The sequence below is a fragment of the Rhinatrema bivittatum genome, chromosome 3 (genome assembly GCF_901001135.1).
Source record: "Rhinatrema bivittatum chromosome 3, aRhiBiv1.1, whole genome shotgun sequence".
Classification (NCBI taxonomy): domain Eukaryota; kingdom Metazoa; phylum Chordata; class Amphibia; order Gymnophiona; family Rhinatrematidae; genus Rhinatrema; species Rhinatrema bivittatum.
Window position 1 is genome coordinate 464,829,015 of NC_042617.1, and position 15,859 is coordinate 464,844,873.

At 48.3% G+C, this 15,859-nt stretch overlaps 1 protein-coding gene across 1 annotated transcript in view; it reads right to left on the reverse strand.

Moving 5' to 3' along the window:
• The window catches only part of RAD51AP2 (RAD51 associated protein 2), a 97,012-nt gene that overhangs the window by 13,656 nt on the left and 67,497 nt on the right, over window positions 1-15,859 (reverse strand). The window contains exon 2 of the mRNA XM_029595941.1: window positions 1,688-1,795. Coding sequence (XP_029451801.1) covers window positions 1,688-1,795 — 108 coding nt within the window. The remainder of the gene's footprint in view (window positions 1-1,687; window positions 1,796-15,859) is intronic.

A 15,859-nucleotide genomic window follows, 5' to 3' on the forward strand; every position in this document is an offset into this window, starting at 1 on the left:
TTGTTCTGGAAGATTTGCTGTGGCTGATCCTGGATGACTAGGAAGATCATTGATTACCAGAGGTGGATCTACTTCCTCTTTCAGAGCTGAGGGCTATAATTTTTGCTGCTCATAATCTCTGGGCCCTTGGCAACATTCTACCACAGTCTGGGTGATGCGAACATGGACCCCTGAGCTTAGACGAGCAAGGCCTACCTGAGAGGAGACTTCCCAGGTTCTCATCATAGGGGAGGCAGATCTCAGTTGTTAGTTCAGCAGCAGTCAGCAGCAGAGTCCAGTACACAGTCCAAAGGTCGAGGCAGGGAGAGAGCAACAGAGTCCAGTAACAATCCAAGGGTCGGGGCAGGCAGCGAGCAGCAGAGTCCTGTAGCAATCCAGGGGTCAGGGCAGGCAGCATGCAACAGAGTCCAGTAGCAATCCAGGGGTCAGAGCAGGCAGCGAGCAGCAGAGTCCAGCAGCAATCCAGGGGTCAGAGCAGCAGTGAGCAACAGAGTCCGGTAACAATCCAGGGGTCAGGGCAGGCAGCGAGCAGCAGAGTCCAAAACCAATCCAGGGATCAAAGCAGAAACCAAGACGAGGAAAAATCACGCAGCCAACAGCTTCAGGAGACCTGTTGCAGAAGCAAGGCTGAAGAGCAGGGACTAGGTTTAAATAGTCCCTGCTGGATGACGTTAGGGAGGAACCGCGGGAACTTTTCCCACTGCAGTTCCTTTAAGAACCGGCTTGGGGCGCTTGCGCGCACCTAGTCGCATCTGGCCTGGGCAGATTTGGAGGCCAGGAGGATCGTGGCAGCGTCTCCTCATCACCGCAAGAGAGGATGGCTTGGATCCGGGGTTTGGCCAGGTAAGCGAGGTCGGCCACGCATTGCTGTGGCTGGTGAACATAACACTGGGCAGTTTTGTTGATTGTGGTCTGGACCTAGACAGAGATAGAGGTAATTGTAGCCATCAGTAAGGGACATTATCTGTTCATGTGCAATATTTAAACCTGCAGGTTTTCTTCAAGGCCATTTCTATAGATAGCACTGAATAATTATGTTTTGAGGTTGCTTTCATGAGAAAAATGAGAATTTTTTTTTCCTATCAAGAGAAAGAGAAAGCTGTCTGTGCAAAGCGCAGACAAAATCAGACTCTGAGTCAACGTTAGTACGGGAACTCCCACACACGCTCAGTAGAATTTCTAGCTCGGAGAGAGAGATTTGTCCAGTACCACCTGATGACATTACCCACAGATCATTTATTTATTATTTTTATATACCAACATTCATCTCAATTGAGATATCACACCGGTTTACATTCAGGTACTGTAGGTATTTCTCTTTCCCCAGAGGGCTTACAATCTAAGTTTTTGTACCTGAGGCAATGCAGGGTAAAGTGACTTGCCCAAGGTCACAAGGAGCGACAGCAAGACTTGAACCTTGGTCTCCTGGTTCATAGTCCACTGCTCTAACCACTAGGCTAATTCATCCTGCTTAGTGACAGAAAAAGCGGGTGTAACTTTATGTATTTGTACTTATTTTGCATAATTTTCAAAGCAAACTCATGCACATAAATTCACTTTGAAAATTGTAATTTATGTGCAAAGCTGCCACATAAATTACCCAAAATGTTATAAATTACCCTTAAATAGTGTAATTAACTAGAAAATAAATACCATTACCTATTGTTCTAGCCAACTGTCAACTTACCTTTGTCCTTATCCATATTACTATTTCTTTCTTGTATAACACCAAAAGGCAAAAATGCAGGGACCCATAGTGTAGAACTTTTACTATTAGACTGAGTATTTTCTTTAACTAGAAATGCACAAATAAAGTATTAAGATCATTTCATTTATATATTAATACAAATTCTAATACTCTGAAAAACAATAACCATTTTTCAAGACATTAACCTCAACTATTAAGCTAGAGGATGAATACTTTATTTATTTTTTTAATTCTATTACTGACTATTCGCCAGCAAAGGGCCCAGCAGTAATTCATGGGACCACCATCTTCACATTTCTGTCTGCTGCCTTCAGTTTCCTATGTAGGTAGATCTTTAAACTTCTTCTAGGTAAGCATGATCTTAAACACTAAGATGATGGTGATCCCAGAAGGTATCTTTATGGATGGCTGCTTGCTAATGCAACAACAGCAAAAAGGTATTATTTATAATAATTTAATACATTGATAAACACTACAGCGACTTTTATCCAGCTATTCTTAGTTTGCCTTAACTCTGCTATAATTTGCTACTATACCATACCCTATTATCTCTAGCTATGAGTCTTAAATTAAGATTATATTGGTTTTATAAATATAAATATGTGGAATGTAGCTGACAAAACAAAGGACTTGAATTGAAAAAATATAATTTGTCAGGAACGATTCCGCTCACTCTAGGTAAACTTACATTTGTACATGACATATGTGTGTAGATTTACCCATATATTGGGTGGGCAATTCTGCAAAAGGTCATTACTGTGTATAAAACACTTTTAACTTACAGAAGCACCTCTGAAAATTACCATCCCTGGGGCTGATTCACTAAAAGCTGCTCAAAGTTTGCATGACACTAAACCAGTTTAGCATGAATGACAAATAGCACTGTATTCATTAAAGCCTTAACCTGTAGGCTAAAGCACCTGACACTTTAGAGAATAAATACACCATCATTTCTAGGTTTATGCTAATACACATAATGAGATGTAAATGAATGCATAATGAGCTTACAAACATATCACGCTATTCACTAAACTATGTACTAGTGACATCATTCTAATGACTAAAATTTAGCATCCTCTCAGGACCACATATTATTGACTGCACATGCTAAAAAAGCTACCTGATGACCAAAGGTAGTTTGTTGGGGAAAACACAGGCATTTTGGTTGCTGCAGCAGGAAATGCTGCAACAGTCATGAAGAAAACATGAGCCGAAAGGGGACAAGCATGCAAGAGATAGAATGGAAGAAAAAGGAGCGAAGGCTGTGGAGGTAAGAGGAGAGAGAGAAACACCAGGGCAGAGTAAGAAGGCTCACAAGCAACCAGAAAATAAAGACTGAATAATAAGAAGAGAAATAATAAAGGAAACAAGAAGCATAAGACACAGCATACAAATGTATTCACCACCTATTTCTCCTTAATCAAATCTTCCACACCCATATCCAGTTGCTTTCTTCCCTCTCTACACAACTCTGAGATGGAAAGCAGGTGCTAGCTTTCTTTTGTTATGTGTTTTATGTTTTTGGAAGGAAGGAGTAGAGCTAGGAGAAAAACTGCACTGCACCCAAATTCTGGTAAAAAAAAATATGTCCACTCACTAACATCCCTCAGAGGATATCCCCCTCCCTCTACCATAGTAGAAACTAGAGATGTGAATCGTGTGATCGATCGTCTTAACAATCGATTTTGGCTGGGGGGGGAGGGAATCGGATCGTCGCGGTTTTGTTTTTTTTTAAATCGTGTAAATCATAAATCGGGGGAGGGCGGGAAAACCAGCACACTAAAACAACCCTAAAACCCACCCCGACCCTTTAAAATAAATCCCCCACCCTCCCAAACCCCCCCCCCAAATGTCTTAAATTACCTGGGGTCCAGTGGGGGGGGTCCCGGTGTGATCTTCCACTCTCGGGCCACGAGTGCGTTAATAGAAATGGCGCCATTTTGCAATACAAAATGGCGCCGACCATATGGCCATTTTGCAATACGGCAAATACGATTCGAGTGCAGGAGGTCGCTTCCGGACCCCTGCTGGACTTTTGGCAAGTCTTGTGGGGGTCAGGAGGCCCCCCCAAGCTGGCCAAAAGTCCCTGGGGGTCCAGCGGGGGTCCGGGAGCGATCTCCTGCGCTCGTGACGTCGGGGGACAGGAACCAAAATGGCGCCGGCGCCATTTCTATTAACGCACCCGTGGCCCGAGAGTGGAAGATCACACCGGGACCCCCCCCACTGGACCCCAGGTAATTTAAGACATTTTGGGGGGGTTCGGGAGGGTGGGGGATTTATTTTAAAGGGTCGGTGTTGGACTCCGGAAGTGGATCCTTGGGCCGGCCGCCGGGGAGGCGGACGGGAGGCAGACTACCGAGCCGACGTTGAGTCTTCACCTGGAAACCCGAGACTCCCCCAGAGGAGCTGTTGGAGACCGGGTCGCTAGGGCTTAGGTGGCTTCGCCCTGGAAGCCCGAGGTCCCCCCAGGAGGAGCCTGTAGGGACCCGGACTGCTGGGACTTAGGTGAGCGGCAATCTGCAGGGAAAACCAGGACCGGACCGGAGTCGAGGCAGGCAGCAGGAGGCGGAGTCGAGAGACGGACCAGGATCAAGGCAGGCGGCTGAGGGCAGAATCGGTGAGACGGACCAGGATCAAGGCAGGCGGCTGAAGGCAGAATCGGTGAGATGGACCAGGATCAAGGCAGGCGGCTGAAGGCAGAATCGGTGAGACGGACTAGGAGGGCAGGAACAAGCAGGCAGGAACACAGGAAAAACTGGAACAGGCAGACAGGAACACAGCGGCAACTAGCAAGCTCAAGAGCGACCACGTTGCAAGGCAAAGCAGGAAGAACAGGAGCCCGTTTAAATCCCCCGCCGGCATCTGACGTCAGTCGGGGGGCGGTTCAGCACATCCGGGTGCTGGACCTTCAAAAGGCCGGCCCTCGCACGTGCGCGCGTTCCCCCGCGGGGGGAGGAGTCTTCGGCGGCATCTCCCTCGTGGAGACGCCACTGCCACGCGGCTCGGGAGGCCCAGGAGCCCGCAATTCGGGGCGCAGAACCGGCCCGGAGGGCAGGTAAGGACCCGGTCGCTAGCGACCGGGATCGCAACAGGTCGGGGTGGGTTTTAGGGTTGTTTTAGTGTGCCGGTTTTCCCGTCCTCCCCCTTCCCCTCCCCCTTCCCCCGATTTACGATTTTTGACTATAAATCGGGGGAATTCCTATTGTATATCGCCTCTAACGATTTTTGACGATTTAAAATATATCGGACGATACTGTAAATCGTCAAAAAACGATTCACATCCCTAGTAGAAACATCCTCTGCGAAGTCCCTCCATCACCACTAGATCCCCTCTGCCACTTAAGAAATATCCCCCCTTGCGCACAGCAGTAACTCCCCAGCCTCTGAGACTCATCAGTGGTAAAGCAAATGTTGTTTACCTGTAACAGGTGTTCTCACAGGACAGCAGGATGTTAGTCCTCACATATGGGTGACGTCAGTGGACGGAGCTCTGTAACAGAAAACTTTTCTGTCAAAGTTTCTATAAAGCTTTGACTGACACTGGCACACTTGAGTGCACTGAGCATGCTCAGCCTGCAATTATCCCTGTGACCACAGGGGTCTTCCCTCAGTCTCGTCTTATAGCAAAAAGCACAAGCGAACTAAAATAATGAAACGTATGTAGACCCAGCTCCGCGTGGTGGCGGGTGGGTTTCGTGAGGACTAATATCCTGCTGTCCTGTGAGAACATCTGTTACAGGTAAGCAACATTTGCTTTCTCACAGGACAAGCAGGATGGTAGCCCTCACATATGGGTAAGTACCGAGCTGAGGATGCCCGAGAGTGCACCAAATGCACCCAAAGAAATGCAAAAGGTGCAATGATGGGGGTGGAATTTGGTAAGGAGGGCATCCTGAAACCCTTAATGGGTTGGTGGAAGGATGTTGGTAGTTAAACCGAAAAGAAGATGAGTAGACAGACTGACCAATTATGGAAACATGCCGACCAGTCTTATCTAAGCAATAATGGGCTGCGAAAGTATGGAGAGAGCTCCAGGTCGCAGCCTTACAAATATGTACAAGCGGCACCGGCCAAAAGTGAGCTATTGAGGCTGGTACGGCCCTAACAAAGTATGGTTACACACGGTGTTGCAGTGAAATGCCTGCTTGTTGGTAGGAAAAAGAGATACAGACTGTCAATTAGGAGGAAAAGGTCTGTTTGCCCACTGGAACTCGCACCTTGGCTTTTGCCACAGAAGGAAAGAGTTAGGTGTAATTCCTATGGAGTGCAGTGCGCTCTAGATAGAATGCAAGTGCACTTTTACAGTCCAAGGAGTGGAAAACCCTCTCGCCCTGGTGAGAGAGAGGTGTTGGGAAAAAGTGGGAAGAGTATATTCTGAGTAAGGTGAGATGCTGTGTCTACCTTAAGAAGGATATGAAGTTGAATACGTAAGACCACTCGGTCACGGAGGAATGAAGGGTCAGGTTAGTATGTAACAAGGTGTGAAACTAACTGACCCTGTTGGCAGAAGTGATGACTACGAAGGAAAGAATTTCCCATGCCAGACTGTTAAGTGAGAGGAATGGCAAGGCTCAAACGGGGAACATATGAGTCTTATAAGCACTAAATACAGGCCCCATTCTGTAACCAGTAAAAATAGAGGCGGCTTAATCAGTGGATAACCCATGGTAAGCTGACTCAGAAGGGGTTGAACCATTAATCGGGTATCCCCACTCCCAAGTGGTACATCAATTGGAACCGAGGTGTACACATGTGGAGGATGTCTGGGGAGCAGAATCCGAGGGAGTAAGAGAAAAGAGTGGTGTAGAAAAAAAAGGGTAATACCCTTTTGTATGCGCCATTTGGTAAATTATGCCATTTTGAATGGTAAGATTTATGTTTGGAAGGTTTTTGTGACGCTACCAGTACCTGAGAACATCAGTGAGTCCATGATATGAGACTGACCTGTGAGAAGGCGAATTGTTTACTGGTGTGATAGATTGAGAAATATGGGAAAGCATACTGGTCTCGGCCAGGATGTGGGTCTGAGAAACAGTGAACCCCATCCCGGTGCAGTATAATAAGAGTGCTGGCTATGAGAGGCATCAAAAGAGACACATATAAGAGGCCTTTGTTGCAGCAAAGGTGTCCATGGGAACGCATTCGAGACATGTGTAGGCAGTAGAATCTGTCCACCATATGGTTCGATTCAGACGTAGAGGGCAAGGTCGGTTGACCTCAGCACTAGAAGATTTTTCTCGCTACACATGTAGTCCGAAACCATCCGAGAGGATGGAAACCTATATGGACAAGGTCTGCTAGTGCATTCATTAAGTATGTTACATAAGTGGACTAGGGATGCATGAAGTGAGCAAGGGCCAAGGGTGGAGCTGCGCAGCTTCCTAGCAGAGCAGCTAAGAGGTTGTGCGTGCTTGTGTGTTGGAAATACCACATTGTCACTATGCTGTCTGTCTGTATGCACAAAGGTTTGTTGCAGAGGCAGTATTGTAAGGCATAAAGGCATAACTCATGGCTCGAAGCTCCAGGAAGTTGATGTGAAACTGCATGGAGCGGAATAGACGCATATTGGGTTGAGAAGATGTTAGTTCGAACTCTGCAACCCTGAGTAAATGTGAGCATGAGCAGGATCAGCCTAGGTTTTGGTTCTAGATCTGCAATATGGATCAGGGATGAAAGCGGTTGAACAGCTTAGATCCACTGATAATTAAAATTTCACTGAATCTTACTCATAGCAAATCTGGACCTATGAGTAAAGTGCATGGTGAAAAAATCCCGTGGCCCAGCAATGAAAGAACTGAGGGGCTGAGGTTATGTTGTATGCATGCAGAGACATATAGGAATTTGTCAGAATGTCTGCGCGGTTGTTGGACAGGAAGTTCATTGTGACTGTGGTGTCCAGAAGTGTTCTATAGGAAAATTAGTTCTTACCTGATAATTTTCGTTCCTGTAGTACCACGGATCAGTCCAGACCATGGGTTGAGCCCCCGTTCCAGCAGGTGGAGACAGACCAGAGTTCTGAGGCTAGTCCATATAAAGACGAAACGCACCCAGGAACCCTCAGGATAACCATCGTCAAAGCAGAAAAGGTATAAGATCAAGCAAGTACCAGGATAAATAGTAAATTTAATTTAAACCAACAAAATAACACAACAATTGAATGAACTGTGTAACTAAACACTCTTGTATATCTACCCCTGATCATCGCGAAGATGCTTCCGGTGCCTAACAGTAAATTCCAGAAAAATGATGCAGGAGACAAAAATAGAGAAAAATCTGTAAGAAGGAAAAAACCAAAAAATAACAGGAACGAATTTGAGTGGACAGAATAAGAACAGGTGGGTGTCTGGACTGATCCGTGGTACTACAGGAACGAAAATTATCAGGTAAGAACTAATTTTCCTTTCCCTGTATGTACCCGGGTCAGTCCAGACCATGGGATGTCCCAAAGCTTCCCTACAAAGGGTGGGACACAGACAGTCCCGCTCGAAGAACCTGCCGACCAAAGGAACCAAAAACTGGAGCCTGAACATCAAGGCGGTAATGACGAGCAAATGTATGAAGAGATTTCCATGTAGCCACCCTACAGATTTCTTGCAGCGATACCGATTGAGACTCCGCCCAAGAATTCGCTTGAAAACATAAAGAATGAGCTTTAAGGCTGTCAGGAACAGAGCGGCCTTTGCAAATGTAAGCAGAGGAAATCGCAGCCTTTAACCAGCGAGCGATCATAGCCTTAGAAGCTTTCTTCCCCCTGTTGGGTCCACTCCACAGGACAAACAGATGATCAGAGACACAAAAATCATTGGTAACCTCAAGATAACGCAACAAGACTTGCTTGAGATCGAGACGATGAAGATCGCTACCACCAGAGGCAGTGATATCCTCTGGTGAAAAAGCGGGGAGTTCAACGGTATGGTTAATATGAAAAGAGGAAACAACCTTAGGTAAGAAAGAAGGTATGGTCTTTAGGGAAACGCCCGAGTCCGAAAAATGCAAGAAAGGGTCTCTACAAGATAGAGCTTGAAGCTCAGACACTCTCCTGGCTGAACAGATAGCAACCAGGAAAACAGTCTTGAGAGTCAAGTCCTTGAGAGTGGCACAACGAAGAGGCTCAAATGGAGCCGTACAAAGAGCTCGAAGCACCAAATTCAAATTCCACGAAGGACAAATAGACCGGACAGGCGGCTTTAAATGCTTAGCGCCTCTGAGAAAATGAACAACATCCAGATGAGAGGTGACCGGCCGACCTTCAATGGTGCCCAGGAGAGAACCAAGAGCTGAGACCTGAACACGCAGAGAGCTAACCGAAAGACCCTTGAAGAGACCACCCTGAAGAAAAGAAAGTAAAACCGCAACAGAAGGCGAGCGAGCCGAAACGCCCAACTCTTCACAGACATTTTCAAAAACCTTCCAGACCCTAACATAAGAAAGGGATGTTGATTGTTTGCGAGCCCTGAGAAGGGTGGCAATAACTTCATCTTTATATCCTCTGCATGTCAAATGTCTCCGTTCAAAAGCCATGCCGCTAGACAGAAGCGATCCGCCTGGTCGGAAAATATGGGACCCTGCTGCAGAAGATGGGGCAGATGACTGAGATGAAGAGGTCCATCCACCGAGAGATTCACCAGGTCCGCGAACCATGGCCGTTGGGGCCACTTGGGAGCCACGAGAATGACCGGACTGCGATGGAGCTCTATTCTCTGAAGAACCTTCCCCACTAACGGCCACGGTGGGAACACGTAGAGAAGAACGTTGGAGGGCCAGGGAAGAACCAACGCGTCCACCCCTTCTGAACAATGCTCCCTCCACCGGCTGAAGAACCGGGGAGTCTTGGTGTTGGCTAGCGTCGCCATGAGGTCTAGGTGAGGGGGACCCCACCTGCGCACGATTAGATCCATCGCTACGTCTGATAACTCCCACTCGCCGGGATCGAGATGTTGACGACTGAGGAAGTCGGCTTGAACGTTCTCCTTTTCTGCTATATGGGAAGCTGCCAGGTGATCCAAGTGCCTCTCTGCCCAGAGAAAAAGCTTGCTGGCTTCTAACGCCAGTAGACGACTTCGAGTTCCCCCCTGTCGATTTATGTAAACTACCGTGGTGGAATTGCCTGATAGCACCCAGACAGCTCTGTGACGAATCAGAGGAAGAAAAAACTTGAGGGCCAGGCGAACTGCTCGGGCTTCTAGACAATTGATGTGCCACCGAGACTGGGACAGGGACCAGAACCCTTGAGTCATTTGAGATTGGCAGACAGCTCCCCATCCGGAGAGGCTGGCGTCTGTCGTTACTATGACCCAAGAGGGAGTCAAAAGAGGCATTCCCCTGAGAAAGTGAGCCGGGGAAAACCACTATTGTATGCTGGCGATGATAGAGTCGGAGAGAGGAAGAATCTCCTGATACTGCTCAGACATCGGCTTCCAACGGGACAACAATGCTTTCTGTAAAGGACGCATATGAGCAAACGCCCAGGGGACGAGATTGATCGTGGAAGCCATGGTCCCTAGAACCTGGAGGTAATCCCACACTGTGGGAAGAGGTAGAGAGACAAAAATGTTCAACTGATCTATCAGATTGATTGTCCGTGAGTCTGAAAGAAAAACTTTCTCGATCCGAGTGTTGAAAACTGCACCCAAAAATTCCAGCTCTTGCGAGGGCCGAAGAGTGCTTTTGGAGTAGTTGATTATCCAACCGAGAGATGTGAGAAGGGCTAAAACTCTGTCTACCGTGAGCGCGCAGAGAGAGATGGACTTGGCCCTTATCAACCAATCGTCCAGGTAAGGATGGACTAAAATCCCTTCCCGACAAAGAGCTGCTGCAACAACTACCATGCTCTTGGTAAAAGTGCAGGGTGCAGTGGCGAGATCGAACGGGAGAGCCAGAAACTGGCTGACCTAGGATCTGAAAATGAAGGAACCTCTGATGTTCTTGACAAATGGGGATGTGAAAATAAGCCTCCTTCAGATCTAGGGAAGCGAGAAATTCCCCGGGACGAACCGCTGCAATTACTGCTCTCAGGGTTTCCATCTTGAAATGGGGAACCTTGAAGGCCCGATTGACCCTTTTGAGATCCAGAATGGGGCGGAAAGAATCATCTTTTTTGGGAACATCAAAGTAAATTGAATATTGGCCGGCGCCCCTTTCGTGTACCGGAACCAGAAGGATCGCCCCCAGAGAACCCAGAGGTCGGATGTGATTTTGGCCCACTCCTCGAGAAACAGAGAAAGACGCCCACCAAAGTTTCGTGCGGAGGAATGGACAGGCCGAATCTCACTGGGTTGCTGACTTAGTGGTAGTGGACTGCTGATGGTCATCTCGGAAACCTCGACGGCCACGAAAGGAATGGGACCAAGACTGTGATCTGGATACTCCTCCCCTGGGGAAGGATCCACGGGCCCTGTTACAGTAATGGCGATTCCCCCTGAAGCGACTGCGAGTCAGGAAAAAAGACTTCGACTGTTTGAGACGGTCCTCTGGTAGCTTATGGACCTTGTTTTCCCCCAAGGACTTAATAAGCTGTTCCAGGTCCTCAGCAAAAAGCAACTTGCCCTTAAAAGGAAGAGTGCCCAACTGAGCCTTAGAAGAAGCATTAGCGGACCAATTGCGTAACCAGAGAAGACGTCTGGCAGATACCGCCGAAACCATAGCTTTAGCTTGGACTCGAAGCAAATCATATAGTGCATCCGCACCATAGGCTATAGCACCCTCCAAACGTTCAGCTTGCTCAGCCTCTGCGGACGGGAGGTCCTGGGTGCTGAGTAACTGCTGCATCTACCTAAGGCTTGCCCGCTGCATGAGACTGCTGCAAATTGTCGCTTGGACACCAAGAGCTAAAACTTCAAAAATGCATTTCAAATAAAATTCAAGCTTACGGTCCTGTACATCCTGTAATGCTGTAGCGCCCACTACCGGAATGGCGCTTTGTCACAGTGGTGACAGAAGAATCCACCTTAGGAATTTTTAACATATCCAGGCAGTCCTCAGGGAGCGGGTATAGTTTATCCATAGCTCTTCCAACGCGAAGACCCGTCTCTGGAGACTCCCATTCCCTGAGGAGGAGCAAGCGATGCATAGGATGAAAAGGGAAGTACGCGGTAAGGCCCTAAGTTCCGCCAGTACCAGGTCCGCATTTGGCGTCATCGCCGCCGCCACAGAATCATCTGGGGGGCATCAATTCCCAATTCCTGAAGAACGAAGGGAATAAGAGGCTCCAGCTCCTCCCACCGAAATAAGCGCAGGACACGGGGATCATCACTCTCTAAGGGGGGGGGGGGCAGTGGAATCATCATCCCCTACATCAAAAGGGTCCAAAGGAGGCTGGGGAGGGGCGTCTACCGGGGGAGGGGGGTCCACCGGAGGAGGGGGAGCTCCCGGGATTACGCGGACCCTAATAGGCCCTGAGGGTCCAGAACAACCTCAGGGGAAGGCACCGGAAAATTAGGAGGGTTTGGAAGGGGGGGAACAATAGGAGGGGGGTCCACCTCCCTCTGTAAACTGGCCAGGTAAGAATCATACATTAACATTACAAATTCTGAGGAAAAACGGGCCCGGACCGAATTTTTTTACGGGGGGGGGGGGGGGGGGGGGCGGGTGAGGTGAGGGGGGGTCAGAGACAACACCCTGAGAGCAAACCGGGCTCAAATTGGGGGGAAAAAGTGGAGAAATCGAGTCCCCTGCTCCCGGAGAAGCAGGAAGAGAAGGTTCAGAAAAACCTAAAATGGCCGCCGCTCCCACGCGATCCCGGGACGAAAACAGCCTGGCAGCACATCGGGGAGTCCTTCCCCGTGGTTTAATTGCTGGCGATTCGAGAGAGGAGCCTTCACCCCCTGAAAGGCACCTAGAACAAACCCCCTCGCGGGAGAGTCGGGAGGCCGACTCTCCACAAGCAACACAGCAAAGTGGCCGCGGCATGAGGAAGGAGCCGAGAAACTAATTAAAATCAGCTGAGCTGGGAGCCCCAAAGGAGGTAGGCGGGAGATTGAACCCCGCTCTCTCCTCACCAAATAAAACTGCTGCCTGTTTTTTTTTTTTTTTTTAAACAAAGGAAAGAACTGTAAGAATAAAAAAATTCAATAAATAAATCTCTGTGTACTTTAAAGTAGAAAATTATTTTATTTTATTCACAGAGTCAGGGGAATGTAACCTTCCCTGAAAGGCACAATCGAGGAATGGGCATCTCGGGGCACGGCAGCAGAGAAGTGGGGAGAGTGACTGGCACCACCAGTATCACCCACACAGGACACCGGGAAGGGAACCTAGGCTGATAAATATCAAGGAGCAAAGCCCCCCTAGGAACCCCAAGAGCGAGGGAGACAAAAGTGTCTACCCTAATACAGGCAGTCAGAGAAAAAAATTCTGTGTTTTTTTTTTAATATATAAGAAGCAAATTAAAAAGGTACTTGCGTGAGCTTGCCCCTAAGAAAGAAGAAACCCAGAGGCCAAGCTAACAGGGAACCAAAGGGTGAGCTGTTCCACCTGCTGGAGACAGACAAATACTGAGGGGTTCCTGGGTGGGTTCCGTCCTTATATGGGCTAGCCTCAGAACTCTGATCTGTCTCCACCTGCTGGAACGGGGGCTCAACCCATGGTCTGGACTGATCCGGGTACGTACATGGAAATGGGACTTATGGTACTTAACAGCAATCCCAGTGTTATCGATCTGCTCCTCCAGAGGGGAGGAGTTAGCAATCTGTTATAAATCTGCTGCTCGGAGTTAGCTATCTGTTATCGAGCTCCTCCTGTAGAGGGAGGAGTTGGCAATCTGATATGGATCTCCTCCTGAAGAGGGAGGAGTTAGCAATCTGTTGTCAATCCCTGCTGCTAGGAGTTGCAATCTATAGGAACTGCTCCCCAGGGGCGGAGTTAGAATCTGTAATACCTTATCCCGCCACAGGGAGGCGTTGGCAATCTGTTATAAGTCTGCCAGGGAGTTAGCAATTGGTTATGGAACAACCTGTCAAGGGGAAGAGCTAACAATTGTAATACTTCGTAGGCGGAGTTAGTGTTCTGTAGTGGGTTGGCTTCCCACAGAGTGGCAGTCGTATAATACTGCTCTAGTAGTGTAAGGGATGAACACTTGAGGTAAATTGGTGAATCCCTGGGCCACTGGCAGATGATAGAACCCTGAAGAGGATGTCCTGAGAGGGACCACCGGCTAGGCTGGAATATGGAGACAAACACAGTTAGTTCTTTATTAGACAGGAAGTAGAACCACCAGAGGTAGCAGTAGTGAACTGATGTGCCCTGCAGGGCTGAAGTCCCTCTGATACTGGAATTGTGGTCTCTGGATTGCTGAGCTGTAGAGAGAGACTATAGATAGTGAGTAGCCAGAGTATGCTGGATACACAACCAGTAGTAGATGATACACTCACAATTGTAGATATCTGTAATGGCCTCTATGTAACAGAGAGTATTCAGTATTCAGGAACAGGAGCCGTAGGCGAGTGCTGGTTCCTATATGCAGTCTGGAATGAGAACTCACAATATCTGTGTATGAGATGGCTTATGGAATAGAAGATAGTCTTTGGAGAGATTTAGGAACATAGGCCCTCCTGGAGCGAGTACCGGTTCCTATCTGCAATCTATAATAGTAATACACAGATATAGATATATAATAGCTTCTGATATAGAAGAGAGTTGAGAAGGGATTTAGGAACATGGGCCCTCGTGGAGCGAGTACCGGTTCCTATCTGCAATTTATAATAATGACTCACGATCTCCGTACCTGCAATAACATCTTAGACAGAAGGGAGTCTTTGGAGATTAGGAATATAGGCCCTCATGGAGCGAGTACCGATTCCTATCTGTAATAGAACTCACTGTGTTCACGTCTGTGATCGCTTCCAGACAGTAAGGAGTCTTCTGAGCATTCAGGGATGTAGGCCCTCGAGGAGCGAGTACCGGATCCCGTCTTAGCAATCTGAAATCAAGAAGAGAAAGAGTGGGGTCCCGAGGAGCGGGTACCCCCAAGTAAGGAGGTGGTTGCAGAGCAGCAGAGGATGAAGTGGGTCGGAATGATCCCCGCAATCAAACCCCTTGCTAACTCAATTCGTAGCTGCAAGTAAAGACCTTTTAAAGTGGAAGAGGATGACGTCACTACAGGGGGACGCCCCCGAGGTTCACGCCCTTGCCGGTACAAACTCTGGAGCACGCACCCTTACGTCATCAGGAACATGGCGGATCCACAGCGTCAGGACAGCCCGGGGATTCCAGGAAGTACGGCGAGGAGAAGCCGCGGCAGCATGTGTCCGTCAGATCCGAAGGGAGTGGCCTCTAAGGTAGAGAGTGTGGAGCGAGGGCGAGAACAGGCACAAACGCAACACCCAGGTAGTAGGTTTATAGTGAGTTGTGAAGAAGATAGAGCTCCTTGCTTGGATTGACTGTTGTTGTGCAGCTGTCCATGCAAGGAAAAGCGTGAATGATGTTTTACTCCGTAGAGAAACAGCAGTCACTGCTAGTGATTTAATGAATACTAGGGATGTGAATCGTGTGCCCGATTGTTTTAACGATCGGGTTCGGCTGGGGGGGGGGGGGGGAATCTGATCGTTAGAGATGTGAATTGCGATCGGTTCCGATTCCAATTCACATCACTAATTTCTTTTAGTTAGGCCCGTGCCGATAAAAAAAACCCCACCCCGACCCTTTAAAATTACCCCCTTAGCCTCCCCCACTCTCCCAAACCCCCCCCCCAAAAAACTTTTTACACATACCTGGTGGTCCAGGGGGGCCGTGGGTAGTGATCTCCCATTCCCAGGCCATCAGCTGAGCTAAAAAAAAATGGCGCCGATGGCCCTTTGCCCTTACCATGTGACAGGGTATCTGTGCCATTGGCTGGCCCCTGTCTCATGGTAGGAGCACTGGATGGCCGGCGCTGACAACGGGAGGATGTCCTGATGCAATCCCAAATGATTGGTAGAGAGGTTCTCTTGGTATTGTGTCCGACATAGCTGGCAATAGCGATATGTGACACTAATACGGTTCTTGGAAGACAAGACGACCTAGAACCTTTTGAACCATATGGCCCGATTTAGAGAACAGGTCTCAATGGGATTGTCGCTGAAGCGGGATTAGAGTACTTTCCATCCATCGTGGATCGCAGAAGGACGAGCCGGTGAAGATCGTTGGCTCCGTGGATTTCAGGAGGCATCGAGGGAC